General features: G+C 47.1%; 1 protein-coding gene across 1 annotated transcript; it reads left to right on the forward strand.

Annotated features, from left to right (window-relative positions):
- Positions 1–12,269: 12,269 nt before the first annotated feature.
- LOC309344194 (uncharacterized protein) lies at positions 12,270–16,701 on the forward strand. Its single transcript, XM_081866448.1, has 3 exons — positions 12,270–12,293; positions 12,362–12,524; positions 15,892–16,701. Exon 3 carries the CDS (start codon positions 15,915–15,917, stop codon positions 16,464–16,466), a length of 552 nt encoding a protein of 183 aa, XP_081722574.1. The 5' UTR covers positions 12,270–12,293; positions 12,362–12,524; positions 15,892–15,914; the 3' UTR covers positions 16,467–16,701.
- Positions 16,702–16,949: the final 248 nt, after the last annotated feature.

A 16,949-nucleotide genomic window follows, 5' to 3' on the forward strand; every position in this document is an offset into this window, starting at 1 on the left:
CAGCACAGGTATGTTCAACTTCTGAGCCCCTCTGAGCCAAAGGCAGAAAGCCCAGCCAGCAGCCAAACGAAGCCTCAAGGAAAACCACCGTCACCTCTCCGCTGGGAAGCGCTTAGCAAAGGCGAGTCCCCAGGGAACGCAGCCAATTTGATCAGCACAAGGCATGCAAGCTCCACCCCCCAGTCATTCTTAGACTTCTTATTGGGTGAGCAACACAGCCAAGCAACACAGTTGGAGCCTCCCTCCTCCCTGGCCGGCAAGGAGGGAGGGAGGGAGAGGAGCCGCTTCCTTTGAAATTTAAGGGACATCATTTAAGGGACATTTAAGGGACATCCATCAATAAGGGACAGCAGCGGGACATGGCGCTGGAATAAGGGACTGTCCCTTCAAATAAGGGACACTTGACAGCTATGGGCCGGACTATATTTTGGAAGGGGGGAAATGAACAAATTTCTATGCCCCACAAATAACCCAGAGATGCATTTTAAATAAAAGGACACATTCTACTCATGTAAAAACACGCTGATTACCAGACCGTCCATGGGTCAGATTTAGAAGGTAATTGTGCTGGATCCATGCCTCCTGTGAAATGTTGGCTTAACACAAATTTTAATTGCAGGGTCTCTTTGGCAAACAGGCTCCCAGATTAGCATTTGACAGCAATGCTTATCCATTTTGGAGAAGCCCACCTCCATTGCAGTTCTACTTTCCTGGCTTAATCTTGCAGGCTGCTATCTAGATAATGTAACAAATATCACTTGGCACTATCTGTGAAGACTAAAGGGTGTTCTCAGCACTGCACCACAAGTTCATTGCTCATCAAGTAATTGCATGTAACAGAAGGAGACATTGTACAAAGCTTGTGTAATTGACTTACTTGGGCTTGACAGCTAATGAATGTCTGTCTTGGAAATGCACCTGAGCAGAATACTGCCAACTTCTGTATATCAGACCAGCGCTTTGTGTTGGGAAAGCCCCGAACTGAGCGTGTCTTGCTCTTAACTACTTGCATAATGATTACAGTATATAGTAACAAATTGTTGCAATGTATCCCATGCAATTGTAAAAAAGTATAAGCTGCTGCACATTGGGGCCAAAAGTAGGGTTGCCATGTGTCTGGAATTTCCCAGACATATCCGGAATACTGCTGTCTCTAGCAGTGTCCAGGCAGAAATCGATCGAATGTCCGGGAAAATCCGGACGTATGGTAGCCCATGTCAGCAGTGCTGTTTGGAGACCCAAGTTTGGGAAATACTGGATTAGACAAATACATGGAGGATCATATAGCTATTCTCTACCTTCCCTTTCGGAGGCAGTGTTCCTCTGAAAAAGAGTTGCTGGGAATCACAAGTGGGAAGAGACCTGTTGAATTCAGATCCCGCTTGCTGGCACCCATAGGCATCCATCTGGCCTCTTTGAGAATGAAGGCTGGACTAGATGGACCTTTAATTCCTTATATTCTTAACTAGGCTGAGACCACATACAATTAGACCAAGGGGTACACACCATCCTTGGATTGCAGTTTGCCCACCCCTGGTCTACAGTGGGATGATGTTGTCCATCACACACCCAAACTCTCTCATTCCATTTTGGATTTTGAAGAATTATTGCATAACCCTGTCCTACATTTCTGTCATTGAGGAATTTCTAGCTACCCAGATGAATTGCAAAACCACAGCTGTCCCTGGATAACTTCCATGTGGTTCATCAACACATTTCGCTCCCTTCCACCACCACCATTTTTCAGGAATGAGGCAACTTCTTTGTGCTGTGACCTTTTAAAGAGAATTTTAATAATTTGAGCTGAAATATATCACCGTAATGCAGATTTCACTGTCTGTGGATTCTGTTTAGGTTCTCCACAACTCCTCTGGATTTTCTCAGCTGCATGTGTGTATATCCATGACATAAATTTCCTTGCCGGCTCATATTTTCAAAACACTCAGCAGTATCCAGGTGTTCACTCTCGACTTGGTCTTTACTTCTATCCCTTCCAATGAAACAAAACAGCTGTTTGTGCTAAACAGTGCTAAAGTCCATACTTGTCGAGTTGCATTACTGATTATGTCCCCTGCAGGCTGAAGCCAGTGGAGGGGAACATGAGCTCATACACTTGAGCAGCTCTGACATTCTATCTGGCAGTCTCTGTGTGGATGCAAAAAGTATCACAGAGCTAGCTCTAAACAGAAACTGACACGCAAGGCAGCGTAAGTGTGAGCTACAAGCCAGCTATACCCCACATGGTTATCGCCAGTTCAGATGGCCGTCTTTTATATCAGATTATATCATGGTTCCATGAAAAGATAGAGGGATGCTCTAGGATGGGGGTTGTTGGTGTGGCACCCATAGGCACAATGGAACCTCGCAGCCTTCCACTTGCGCCCACAAAGCCTATGAGCCCCTCCACAGGCCTTTGGTCATGAGATAGTGAAAATGGTTAGTTTTTTTCTCTCTCTCTCACGATACGATACGATAATCTTTATTGTCATTGTCCCCATAGGAATAAAAGAGGATATTGGATGAGTGCCACTATTTCCCACTTCATCTTTCAGCTCAATGTGCCTTCCAAAGCTCAGATGAATTCTACTGGGTTGAGCTTTCATACAGATTTGGAAAAAAAACAAGGTCTGTTTCTGGGATGGAGGGGGATGGGTGAGAAGTGGCCAAAAGGGGTGGTGCCCATAATACAAATGTGCCATTGGGTTAGAAAAGTTTGGTGACCCCTGCCCTGGGCCTTTTGCCCTAGGCGCTGTGAGTTAAACCACAGAGCCTAGGACTTGCCGATCAGAAGGTCGGCAGTTCGAATCCCCGTGGTGGGGTAAGCTCCTGTTGCTCGGTCCCAGCTCCTGCCTACCTAGCAGTTTGAAAGCACATCAAAGTGCAAGTAGATAAATAGGTACCACTCCGGCAGGAAGCTAAACGGCATTTCCGTGCGCTGCTCTGGTTCGCCAGAAGCGGCTTAGTCATGCTGGCCACATGACCCAGAAGCTGTACGCCGGCTCCCTCGGCCAATAAAGCGAGATGAGCGCCGCAACCCCAGAGTCGGTCCCTTTACCTTTACTTTACAGAACTGAAGAATGCACTAGACCCATCAGCCAAAAGAGTAAGGGCTGTTGAGTTGTGTATGTAACCCCTTTTGAGTTTGATTCTGTGTCAGCACGAACCCCAGCCAAACCTGGGATGCAATTTGGTTGTCTGGGTAGCAATCTCGCTCCCCACTCACATGTATAGTACACCTAAGAGATGGCTAAACAACAGTATTTATTCAAATAGTATTCAATAACGACATAAACAAAATACTGGAGACATAGACAAATCCACAGAATTACCCCCAAGGTAAACACTGCCTATCTCCTCACAAGGTCTGCATGCATCAATGGAAGTCTGTATCCTTTGGCTTTACTCACAGTTAATTCGAGAATGCTATCAGTGTTGTGGGTCCCCTTGGCATAGAGATGCAAAAATTTGAGAGCTGTCCAGCAGGTGGCAGCAGCAAATCTGAGTGCATTCCAAATACTTCAATCAACTGGGGGCAGCAGAAAAGCTGCATTCCAACCAGCAGGTGGCAGCAAAGAGGCCCCTGTGGCTCTTATTGGTCTCTGCAGCTTCAGCAAATAGGAAGTGCAGCTGCAATTGTGGTCCCCAGAACTCCCATCCTGGTTGCATTGTGCTCACCACAGTTCATTCCTATCCTTGTGTTTTGAAATTTGTCCAAGTTTCCATAATCACACTTTCAAGAGGCTTGGATACAGCCAATGAGAAAGACTAAAGGAAGAGAAAAGCAGGGTTTGATTTAAAGAGGCAATGATAAACGCATGATACATATCCTGTTTGCTGTGTCCAACTTGCCCAGAACAACATACATATCTAAATGCTGCAGCTTTAGTGATTTCTGAATTGGAATAGTTGATGTGCTATTGTTATAGTACTTGCATAACATTAACATTTTACACCAGGAAAAAATGAGAGAGATAGTCTGAACATTCCTGTTGGGTGTCAAATGCAATATCACTTTCTTTTTGCATTTGTAAGCAATGAAGGTTCTGAGCACCTTGCAGTGCTAAATTCCTTCTAGTGTGTAAAGTAAAGTTTGGTGAGAACTTTTGTTACCAGCAGCTGGGCAGAAAATAGACCTCATGGTATTTGCCTGATTTTGATTGTTTGGATTTGCATTCTTGGTGGGATGCTAAATGGAGGAATTGTACTCGTGATTTGTCTTATGAATCCCACACTGATTGAGTAGATTAACATTTGATCCTGCCACAAACTAGGTTTCTTTAAAAAAGAAAAATGCTGTAGTAGCTTAAGTTGGCACACAGTTAAAGAAATGCTTCTGGAAAACGAATAGGTAGCAGAGATAATGAAGTTAGATTCCAGTGTATAAACCTTCCCGCCCCCACCCCAACTAACCATCACTTAATATTACAAAAACTGTCAAAAGGGCAAAGAATTATAAACAGGCTGAAGAGGCATGAAAAATAAGAAAGGATTTGCTTTATATTGTTAAACCAAGTAGAGGAAGTTATCCATTTATAGATGCGCACCTTTGGGGCTGATTGATGTCTATCAATCTGAATTCCTACCATTCTTTTGTTTTCTAAAAAAAACCTGTGCCATGGATTTGATTTTCCCTTACTTCTCATTGCATTACCTACTCTGGGACCTGAAATGGAAATCTGTAAAAAATAAGCTGGCATCCTCTGACATTCAAGTCAGTGCTGTGAAAAGCCTTCAAAGAGGGAGGAGGAACCTCAGTCTGGTGTGCTTAATACGTCCCTGCAGACTCATCTGTCAGGCCCTCAGAACTCTTCCTAGGCCACACACTCCATTTTGTCAGGCCACACCCCTCACTGGTCCTCCTTTGGACCCCTGGGTGGAATGTACCCTTGAACTCTGATAACGTTATAGTCTGTTGAAAGCCGTTCAGAGTAGCTGGGGCAACCCAGTCAGATGGGCGGGGTACAACAAAATATTATTATTATTATTATTATTATTATTATTATTATTATTAATATTATTATGACGATAACTGTTATTATGCCTCTCACTTGTCTGGATGAGGGCATGTGTGTAAAAACCAGCCTGCTCTACAAGAGTAAAATTCCTATCCATTGCCCTCTCCACATTTGTCTCTGTTCATATATATATATAATTTTTTAACATATCATTTCCAACAATCATTTAACATAACTTCTTATCTTATACAATATTTTAGACTTCCATCAACAACCTCTGAAGATTTTCCATTCTTTATCACTTGTTCTGCATTTCTTAATTTCCCTATAACTTTTAATTGTCATTAACTAATCATTCTTTTCAAAGTATTCCTTGCAATATTTCACAAAATCCTCCTTACAGAACTTCTGGCAGTCCTACTAGCATACTGTATTTTTCGTCCAATAGGGCGCACCGGCCCATAGGACGCACCTCATTTTTTGGGGGGGGGAATGAAAAAAAATGATTTCCCCCCCCCCAGCTGCCGCCCCAAGCCTTGTGGACACCCGCCGGAAGCACGGGGAGCCCTCCGGAGGGCTCCCCGTGCTTTGGGCTGGAGGCTGCCGCCCCAAGCCTCGCGCGCCCGGCGGGATCTCCTGCCGGGCACGCGAGACTTGCGGACACCTGCCCCAAGCACAGGGTGCCCTCCGGAGGGCTCCCTGTGCTTCGGGCTGTAGGCTGCTGCCCACAAACCTTGTGAGCCCACGGGAACTCCCGCCGGGCTTGCAAGGCTTGCGGATAGCTTCTTGAAGCCTGGAGAGCGAGAGGGGTCGGTGCACACCGATGCCTCTCACTCTCCAGGCTTCAGCGAAAGCCTGCATTTACCCCATAGGACGCACACACATTTCCCCTTCATTTTTGGAGGGGAAAAAGTGCGTCCTATGGGGCAAAAAATACGGTAATCTGTTTGTTACAATTGCTTTTAAAATAGTTCAAATATTTACTCCAGTCCTATAAGAATCTCTGATCCCGCAGGTTTCGAATCCTTCCTGCTAATTTATCTAATTCTGCATAGTCCATTAATTTCATTTGCCATTCTTCTTTTGCCGGTAGTTCTTCTTGCTTCCATTTTTGTGCCAATAAGATTCTTGCTGCCGTTGTTGCATATAAAAACAACTCACAATCCTGTCTGTTAATATCCCACATTTGTCTCTGTTCTTGCCCACCACTGCCTACAACCAACCACCAACCCTTTCCATGGCCATTCCCTCAAATAACCCTCATGAATGAGGCATTATGTCTGGAAGGCTTTGCAGGTGCAGTGGAAAGAGCCAGTGTGATGTTGTGGCTAGATCTGGGGAAATGAGATTCAGATCCCTACTCAGCCCATAACACCCTGCTAAAGAACTGGACCAACAGTTGTAGGAGCCATGAAGCCATAGAATCATAGAATCATAGAATCATAGAGTTGGAAGAGACCACAAGGGCCATCGAGTCCAACCCCCTGCCAAGCAGGAAACACCATCAGAGCACTCCTGACATATGGTTGTCAAGCCTCTGCTTAAAGACCTCCAAAGAAGGAGACTCCACCACACTCCTTGGCAGCAAATTCCACTGTCGAACAGCTCTTACTGTCAGGAAGTTCTTCCTAATGTTTAGGTGGAATCTTTTTTCTTGTAGTTTGGAACCATTGCTCCGTGTCCGCTTCTCTGGAGCAGCAGAAAACAACCTTTCTCCCTCCTCTATGTGACATCCTTTTATATATTTGAACATGGCTATCATATCACCCCTTAACCTCCTCTTCTCCAGGCTAAACATGCCCAGCTCCCTTAGCCGTTCCTCATAAGGCATCGTTTCCAGGCCTTTGACCATTTTGGTTGCCCTCCTCTGGACACGTTCCAGTTTGTCAGTGTCCTTCTTGAACTGTGGTGCCCAGAACTGGACACAGTACTTCAGGTGAGGTCTGACCAGAGCAGAATACAGTGGCACTATTACTTCCCTTGATCTAGATGCTATACTCCTATTGATGCAGCCCAGAATTGCAATGGCTTTTTTAGCTGCCGCGTCACACTGTTGGCTCATGTCAAGTTTGTGGTCAACCAAGACTCCTAGATCCTTTTCACATGTACTGCTCTCAAGCCAGGTGTCACCCATCTTGTATTTGTGCCTCTCATTTTTTTTGCCCAAGTGCAATACTTTACATTTCTCCCTGTTAAAATTCATCTTGTTTGTTTTGGCCCAGTTCTCTAATCTGTCAAGGTCGTTTTGAAGTGTGATCCTGTCCTCTGGAGTGTTAGCCACCCCTCCCAGTTTGGTGTCATCTGCAAGTTTGATCAGGATGCCCTTGAGTCCATCATCCAAGTCGTTGATAAAGATGTTGAATAAGACCGGGCCCAAGACAGAACCCAGTGGCACCCCACTAGTCACTCTTCTCCAGGATGAAGAGGAACCATTGATGAGCACCCTTTGGGTTCGGTCAGTCAGCCAGTTACAAATCCACTGAGTGGTAGCATAGTCAAGTCCGCATTTTACCAGCTTCTTTACAAGAATATCATGGGGCACCTTGTCAAATGCCTTGCTGAAATCAAGGTAGGCTACATCCACTGCATTCCCTTCATCTACCAGGCTTGTAATTCTGTCAAAAAACGAGATCAGGTTAGTCTGACATGACTTATTTTTCAGAAATCCATGCTGACTATTGGTGATCACAGTATTCCTTTCTAGGTGCTCACAGACTGTTTGCTTAATGATCTGCTCCAGAATCTTCCCTGGTATTGATGTCAGACTGACTGGGCGGTAATTATTTGGGTCCTCTCTTTTCCCCTTTTTGAAAATAGGGACAACATTTGCCCTCCTCCAGTCTGCCGGGACTTCGCCTGTTCTCCAGGAATTCTCAAAGATGACTGCCAGTGGTTCTGAGATCACATCTGCCAGTTCTTTTAATACTCTTGGATGCAGTTCATCTGGCCCTGGAGACTTGAATACATCTAAACTAGCCAAGTATTCCTTAGTTATTCTGGGCTGTGTTTCCTCTGCTGAATCATTTGCTCCAAATTCTTCAGGTCGGGCATTGTTTTCTTTATCGGAGAAGACTGAGGCAAAGAAGGCATTGAGGAGTTCAGCCCTTTCTGTATCCCCTGTTTGCATTTCACCATCTTCTCCTCTGAGCGACCCCACTGTTTCTTTGTTCTTCCTTTTGCTACGAACATACCCATAAAAGCCTTTTTTGTTGCTTTTAACCTCTCTAGCAAGCCTGAGTTCATTCTGTGCTTTAGCTTATCTGACTTTGTGTCTACACGTGCTGGCTATTTGTTTGAATTCCTCTTTGGTGGTTTCCCCCCCTTTCCATTTTTTGTACACATCCTTTTTTAATTTTAACTCAGTTAAAAGTTCTTTAGATAGCCACCCTGGCTTCTTTAGGCACCTTCCATGTTTCCGTCTCATTGGTATTGCCTGAAGTTGTGCTTTTACTATCTCCCTCTTAACAAACTCATCATGAACTCCCTTTCCTTTTAGTATTACTGTCCATGGGATCTCACCATGGCCGAGGTTTGTAAATGCTGCCTGGTGCCTCGCTGACATCGGACCAGCATGTCTGTGTTTTGCAGTGTATTGGATGTATTACCTTACATGGAGTTGTGTTCCCTCTGGGCAGTAATTACCTTATATGGTGATGGGTGTTGTAAAGCCATGGTCGGGCGATGTAACGTGAGACATTTGCAGATGACCATGCAGGCTGTGAGACAAAGGATAATAAAAATATACCGGAGAGGAGAGAAGTCAAATGAGCTGCCCTCCACCCTGAAAATACTGCTGTCTCTCTGTGTTTTTTCTATGCTGTGCACCATTCTGATGACGGCTGGTTTCCGTCAAACAGTTAGCTGTCAATTCTGAACCACAGTAATATAACTGCAATGTTCAGGGATGCAACCAGGATTTTTCTTTTTGTGGGGCTTTGATTATGTGCAGGAGAGCTGTGTGTGCACTTGCCAGAAATTGTGCAGTGTGAGCATGGATTGTGACATTGGGTAAGTCTAGGGGGTTAGGCAACATCATGGGGGGAGGTAATAAGAAGGTGAGATGAATCAGAGATGCACATAAGGGACCCTGGGAAGGTGTTGAAGGATGTGATTTTAGTGAATTACAATACAAAGCAACCTTATTCAGCCCTCCTGGGCTAACGTGCAGATTGGAACATAAGTTTCCTTTGGATTTTTAACTTCTCCAAATTTTGCAGTACAGTGTCTGCTCAAGTAATTAGAAAATGTATTTTGAGAGAAAATGCATTTAGTGATCTGTATTTTTTTTTAAAATGTGTATTTAAATAAATGTGTGTGTGTAGTGGGGGTGGGGGCAATCTAAGATTAATTAGGAAACTGTCACAAAGCAGAAACAGCCTGATCCATCTACTCCTTGTGCAGGTGAACAAACATGGCGCCAAGTTTTGCAAATGGATGTTTTTAGTTTGTTGGAATTTTCTGTAATCTTGAACAGTAACAGTAAAAAGGAAACAATGAGCAATATTTATTTCATCCTTGAAATTCTGAAAAGCCAGTGCATTATCTCATTCAGAAATCAATTAACCATTATTTATTTTTCTTATGGGTAAACAATATTGAATGGCCGAGATGCAACTTAGAGAAACGTTCCAAGGAATGTCCAACCTTTTCTTGCCAAAATTTTGATAAAACCTTGTTTGTCATCTTGAAGGTCACCTCTTTAAGAAGAGAGAGACTGGTGTTCTGTATAGCTGTGTGTTGCTTAATAGAGGCATTAATTGCTCTTGGCTGTTTTGCTGCACCGCCTTGCCATCTGTCGACAATATGTTATTCGTTAACACTGCAATGCTATATTTTTCAAAAAGGTGTGGAGGGAGATGAGATGGGAGGGAGAAGCCCAGTTCGCACACACTCACGCACCATTCTCAGAATGCATGGAGGGAGGCCAGGCATTCGCATCCTGCCCTTGATATTCCTGTCCCTGGAGGCTCCACACCTGTGGCCTTTGCACATTCTGCAGGGTCAGGGTTCCTAGCTGCAAACTCCATTCAGCTGAACAAGAGAAAATCCCTGCCTCGCACCAGAAACGGGGGCAAATTTGTCAATTTCAGCTTCTCACCTTTCCACGCTTGAGTTCAGTTTTCTGCATTTCCACATCAGTTCACGATTTACTTATTTTTAAGGTCCTCATTCATCAGAATTTTTAGTGCAAATTGATCCTAATATACACATGTTTACATGGAATCGAACATTCATCGCCATTTTAGTGCAAATTGAATCTAACGTACACATTTGTATGTAATTTCGCATGACGTAAAGCGTGTTCTCCATAACAGAGAGCACGTGTTGCGGTTGGGGGAACAAGCCACCCTGCCTGTTACTGGGCAGATTTTGGGAGGAACCCAAGCCTTTAAGTGGTTAATTGGGTTGCTGGGGAGTTTTGATTGTTGCCAATTTGGAGGAGGGTTCAGAGTCTTTAAATACAGGACTCCCAACGTTGGGCGTCCTCTTGGCCGTTTTGCATCGGATCAGGAGCCTTGGAGACGGTTGTATTGAGCTTGTTTACAATCTACTTTTGTTTTCCCTTGGCCTTAGGCTTAAGTACTTTTCCCTCACTTCTTCCCTTTAGTATTTTCCTCCCTTTCCTTTCCCCTCTCCCTTTCCCCTTTCCCCATCCCACTGTATTCTCTCCTTTAACTCAGTTAAAAAAAATAAAAAAATAAATTTAGCAGGACGAAAATGCTGGGCTCAGAGGGTGCCCCCCCCGGCTGTCTGAGGCTTTCCGTCTCTAATAACCGCTGGAGGCCAGTTCCTTCACAGACCGGTAGCTGTTTCTGCGCCTCTGCTCTTGCGTTCCGCGAATGCCAGGCCCATCTCGGGGCCCAGTAGTCCAGCAGCCAGCAGAGGATCCTTACAGGGGCCTCTGGCCTCACTGATACCCGCCGAGCATTTTTTCCTCTTTAGGTTTTGTTGATAATTTTATTGGGGCAGTGGCAGGGGCGCTTTTTCCCCCTCTTACCTTTCGCGGCTCTCCCGGCGCCACGGGGGGCGGTTCGCGGGGTCCCGGCCTCTCCTCGGGGCTGCGGCGGCGGCCGTTTCTTGAGGGGGGTATTTCATTGAAGGCCTTGGGGGGCAAGCGAAAGACGCAGGGGGAGTGTTGCCTTTCCCTGGCATTTTACTCCCCAAAGCACGTGGCGTGAGAGGGCAGGCAGCCGATTTTGCGGCCGTAATCCTTGCAGGCTTTGGCTAGCAAAAGAACTGGCCGGTGGCTGCCGCGCTGGGTCTCGGGCTCCCTGCACGCCCAATACAATCACCGGCTCTGCCGCGTAGCTTCCCCCGTTGCAGGGGGCTGTAAACTGTGTTGCGCTCGCCATTTTGCCTGTTTCTGCACTCAGCTGTGTAGGAGGAGTTTTTCCCTGCTGCGGTGCGTTCTCCCTGCTGGCCCCCTTGTGGTCGTGCAGAGTTGTTGCAGCTTGGCTGAGCGCCCGAGCTCCCCCCGGTGGCCTAGTCTGTTACTGTGCCTCCTCTCACTGAGCCTGGGCCAGCTGGTGACCCCTGCTGGCCGGCTTGAGGAGGTCACCTTGCTTATTTTTTAGGAATAAATAAATTAGATAGATACATAGATAGATTGAGAGATGATAGATGATAGATAGATAGATACCAGCCTGTCCTATTTACCTTGACTCAACTGTTGCTTATTTTAATTTATTTAATTTAATTACCACAGAGACACTTTAATTTAATTCATTATTTTATTTTCCTTAGAGAAGGCACCGATAGGGAAGCAGTGGTGCTTCCGTCTTGGACGGTGACTGGCCAGCAGTCGCTAAGTCTAATTGGATATTTGATAGCCGTTTTAATTGGTTGTGGCGCCCGCTTTTGGGAGCTCTCTTTGACTGTTGATCTATCCTTAACTAGCAGGTATGGCTCTGAAGAAAGTCGCCACCCGCCCTGGCTCAGCCTCCGCCTCAAAACGGCCTATTAGAGGCCCATCCCAGGCGCTTCGCTCACCCACCCCAAGTCAACCAGTGGGGCGGGTGCAATCTTTGGTGGCGAGCATGGCCAGTGATCCAGCAGCCCTGTCTTGCTTCGTGGTGGAAATGGACGGTTTCCTTCAACACTGTTCCACCCAGCCTTTTGCGTCTGGAAGGTCGCTTCGTTCCGCAGTGGCGTCTCTGGTTTCCCCATCATCTAGTGAAGATGAGAGAGAAGGGTCATCATCGAGGGGTTCAATGGTGGATCCCCAGTTAACCCGGTCCCCCGACTTACCTGCAGTCCGGGGCAATTCACAGAGGACAGGTCGTTCCACCAGGAGGGCCTCAGACAGGAGGGGCCCTTTGGCAGCATCCACCCGCTGGGGTACACCCGCTCAGCCTTCAGCTGAAGTGGCATCAGGTTCAGGCCTCTCACGTGTTGTTTCTCCGCAGTCAGTCCCGGGTGCATCACAGTTGAATCCTGACTCCGAGTCGTCAATTGAGGACAGTCTACCAGTCCCTGCCAGGAAGTCTTTGGGCGGTAAACGTCGCCGCAGGAGGTCTTCCCAGAAGCATGCCAAGCGGAGGAGGGATGACACTTCTTCCTCTTATTCTGGTACGTCATCTTCTAGTTCCGATGATGAGGCAGGTAATTCAATGGAGCTTTACTGGGGTTTTGGAGAATCGGCTTCGGGGCTTCCACGGTGGGCCTGGGATTGTAGGGCCAACACACACCGGGCTAGGTATGGGGCTGTCCAGGAGTGTAGGGACGGCGTGTTGGTACCTGACGTTAAAGTCTCTACCAATTCTGCCAGGGATATCATACCAGGTTCCCATTTGTCTGCAAAACTACGCTCCCGGATATTGAACGGCCGCTATGTAGACATTTTCAGATTGGCTCCACCTTCGGAGGATCAGGAGAAGGGAAACTCTTCTTCCAAAAAACGCCCTGGCGCCACCACTTTGGACAGGACATTCGAACACTGGCTCGATTGTTTCCAGGTCTTCGCTGGTGTGGTTATGGCAGCGTACCCACGGAGATCTCTTCATTTGATAGTTTATCTATCCATTGTTCACTCCGCCTTCACCAAAGCTGGTGAAAAAGCTGCGATCAAATATGATGAGAACTTCAGATGCCGCGCTGCCAGGATCCCTTCGGCCCACTGGGATCGTAAGGATCTCGATGTATGGACCACCCATGTGGCTCCACTCATTGATAAGAAGGTGCCGTAACAACAGAAGTTGAGGACTTCAGCTTTCAGAACTAGCCGTGGTCTGCTATGATGGGATTTTAATAAGGGCTCTTGTCAGCACCAGGGGTGCAAGTATGCTCACATGTGTGAAAAATGCAATGGATTGCATTCTGCTTCCTCTTGTTTTGGTGGTCGGCGGCCCTTTCGTGGGGGTAGAGGGGGTTCTCAGCAACCCCCCAAGCCAGCTCCCCTCCCTTCAACCTCAGGAACAGGAAAATAGCGTATTGACCTCCTTGGCTCATACTCCTGTTCATTTGCCGGCTCTGCAAGTTTGGTTGCAGTCTTATCCCAATAGGGATGCTGCATGTTATTTGAGTGAGGGTTTTTCTGTAGGTTTTCAGATTCCGGTAGCCATGCTCCCGTGTCACGGAATCCTTCTAACCAAAAATCAGTTCGCGAGCTACCTGAGTTCGCCCGCAAAAAGATTGCAAAGGAGGTGGCTATGCATCGTATGGCTGGTCCTTTTGGTGCCCCCCTTTCATAATTTGCATGTATCCCCATTGGGTATCGTGCCGAAGAAAGCTCCAGGTGAATTTCATTTAATTCACAATTTATCACATCCCAGGGGTACCTCAGTCAACTATGTTATTCCTCCGGAGCTTTGCTCCGTAAGGTATGCCTCTCTTGATCATGTGATCAAGATGATTCAAAAGTTCGGCCACGCTGCTTTATTGGCAAAATGCGATATTGAATCGGCATTTCGCTTACTGCCAATTCATCTGGAGGATTTTTGGCTGTTAGGTTTTCAGTTTGAAGGCAATTATTACTTTGACAAAGCCATGCCTATGGGCTGTTCAATAGCGTGTGCCACTTCTGAATCTTTTAGCACATTTTTGGAGTGGGCCCTCAAATTTAAAACCGGACTGGGCGGAGTCACGCATTATTTAGATGATTTTTTATTGGCTTCGGCTCATGATACTGGTAACTGCTTTGTGTTGCTGCGAGCCTTCGCTGACCTTACCCGGGAACTGGGGGTCCTGCTCGCTGCAGAAAAGACCGAGGGTCCTTCGACCCAGCTTACTTACCTGGGTATCCTTTTGGATACGGTTTCCCAAACTTCTATCTTGCCAAAGAAGAAAGTTATAGAGGAATTGCTCCCTTTGAAGAAGGTGTCCCTGAGGCAACTCCAGTCGCGCTTAGGACACCTGAATTTCGTGTGCAGGGTGGTGGCTCCCGAGCGCCCTTTCTCTTCACGCCTGGCTCAACTCACCGCGGGGTTGAGGGCCCCACATCATCGGGTATGCCTTTCCAGTGAGATGAAGGCCGATCTTTGCATCTGGCTGGAATTCCTGGAGGAATTCAATGGGGTGTCATTATGGCAAGACACGTTGAATTTGCATAATGACTTCCAGGTGCAATCAGATGCTGCAGGTTCCCTATGCTTTGGTCTTTACTGGAAAGGTCAATGGTGCGCTAAGCATTGGCCGCCTGCGTGGCGGGGAGGAGAGATTACGCAGGACCTAACTTTTCTCGAGTTTTTTCCCATTGCAGTGGCAGTGCATTTGTGGGTCGAGGAGTTCAGGAACCGTCGTGTCTGCTTCTGGACCGATAACCAGGCGGTGGTGACTGTGCTGGCCAAGCTGTCGTCACACTCCCCAGGGTGTCAGCTCTTCTGCGGGCCTTTGTGTTGCATTGTTTACGTTATAATATAGTGTTTTCTGCACATTTCATTCCTGGAGTGTCTAACGAAATTGCTGATGCTATGTCCCATTTTCAGATGGAGCGGTTCAGACTCCTGGTTCCAGAGGCTCGGATATGTCCGGAATATTTCCCGGATCATCTCTGGAACCTTGGCAGCAATTAGTTTTGCAGGAAGTAGCGGCATCTATTTCCTCTTCTACCCTCAGATCATACACTAAAGCTTGGACTGATTTTTTTGGCATTTACGTGCCAGTCGGCCAGCGGGGAAGAGGGGGTCCCTCCTATCTCTTTGCAGGTGTTAAGATATTTGGCGCACCTATTTCAGTTGGGACGTGCAGCTAGGACAATTAGGATTCAAGCAGCTGCTATAGCCTTTTTCTGTAAAACATTTTTTGATAAATATCTGTGTGCAAAGTTTATTGTACGTAAGGCCCTGGAAGGTTGGTGTAGACTTTGTCCTTCCCAGCCTGCAACCCGGCGCCCCATCTCATTTGATTTGTTGAGTAGGATGCACAAAAAGTTGTGGGATGTGTGCTGGTCGGGGTACGAGGCTCACCTCTTGTCGTCAGCCTTTTCTATCGCCTTCTTCGGAGTGTTGAGAGTGGGTGAGCTCGTCTTGGAGGCTCGCAGGGACGGTCGTTCTAGGGGCCTATTGCTCCAGGACATACAGTTATCCCGCGCGGAGCTGAGAATCACAATTAGGAACTCAAAAATGGATCAGAGGGGTAAGGGAGCCCTCATTCGTCTCCCTGCTACGGGGGAAGCAGGCCCTTGCCCAGTGAAAGATGTCAGAAAGTACCTGGCGGTTTGCACCCCGGGGGATGGTCCTCTGCTCAGGCATGAGAATGGGTTGCCCTTATCAAGATACCAGTTTGCAAAAATAATGCATAGGGCGATCCTGGCTTGTGGCAGCACAGCCTATGGATTTGCCCCCCATTCCTTTAGGATTGGGGCCACCATGACGGCAGCTCACTGGGGCTTGTCTGCCGCCAGAAAAAAGGATTTGGGTTGCTGGAAGTCAAATGCGTTCAGAGGTTATGTTCGCTAACAATTTGGTATCTGACATTCATTTTGCTTTGTTTATCTCAGGTTTAGCAGCTGTCCGCATCTGGATGGTGGGGCACAGCATCATCTATTGGGCTGGCATCGCAGCACGGCAGTCCGGATTGGGATCAGGTCTCGGCCTTCCTCCACATGTGCGGTTGTCTTGGCTGTCCAGACGGGGAATGCGCTGGTCAGAGTTCCTGCCGTGGATTCGAAGGCAGTTGCTGTTGGAAGGGCCGCCCACGGCTATCGTGGTGCAGCTGGGTGAGAACGACCTGGTTTCCATGGACTGTTTTTCACTGTGTGCTGCAATTTTGGGTGACCTGGAAAAGCTGCGGGCAGTGGTGCCGACAGCAAAAAATTATTGGTCAAAGCTTTTGCAACAACGTGTATGGATGGGCAGTCGTTGCCCAGCTGCCACCGAAAGGGCCAGAAAACGCATCAATTCTGCGGTGTCTAAAAAGATTTTTGAGCTGGGTGGTGATGTGATTTCCCACCCTGAGATTCTTTTTCAGGCTGAATCCTTTTTTAGAGATGATGGTGTGCACCTTTCTGCCTTAGGGAATGAGGCTTGGCTAGGTGCGGTGGTGGCTAAGCTGAAGGCTTGGTTGGGTCTGTGAGTGGTTTGGCGGTGAGCTGATGGCTCCATGGCGGTTAGGCATTGGTTAAATTGGTTCTTGGAGGGGTAAGTGCCTACCCCTCCAAACGGTGCGGAAAGGGAATTCCATTAAAGGAATCCAGGGGCTTGCCATTCTTTTCGTCCTTGTCCCTGGCATTGGACTTGGGCCGTGCAAGCCCCACAGGAACATGAGGGTGAGAGGTGAGGGACTGATGCCCAGCTTCATTTTCTCACCCAATACTTGTTTCCCACGCTGGCTTCTGTTGGTGTCCGGAAGGCCAGCTCTGTCCCTAAGGGCAAGGACAGATAGTCATAACCAATGCCTAAGCAACCACTCACATTTTTTGTATTTTGAATAAAGTTGTGGCCAAAATTATGCCAAAAACCTTAAACAAAAATTGATGTGTGAAGTGTGACTTTTTTGGTGGGTGGCATTGTGGGACTCAACATGCAAACACATTTGTGCAAGAGACTTGCTGCAGTG

This window comes from Podarcis erhardii, assembly GCF_964252035.2.
Source record: "Podarcis erhardii genome assembly, chromosome: 6".
In the NCBI taxonomy this organism is placed as follows: Eukaryota; Metazoa; Chordata; class Lepidosauria; order Squamata; family Lacertidae; genus Podarcis; species Podarcis erhardii.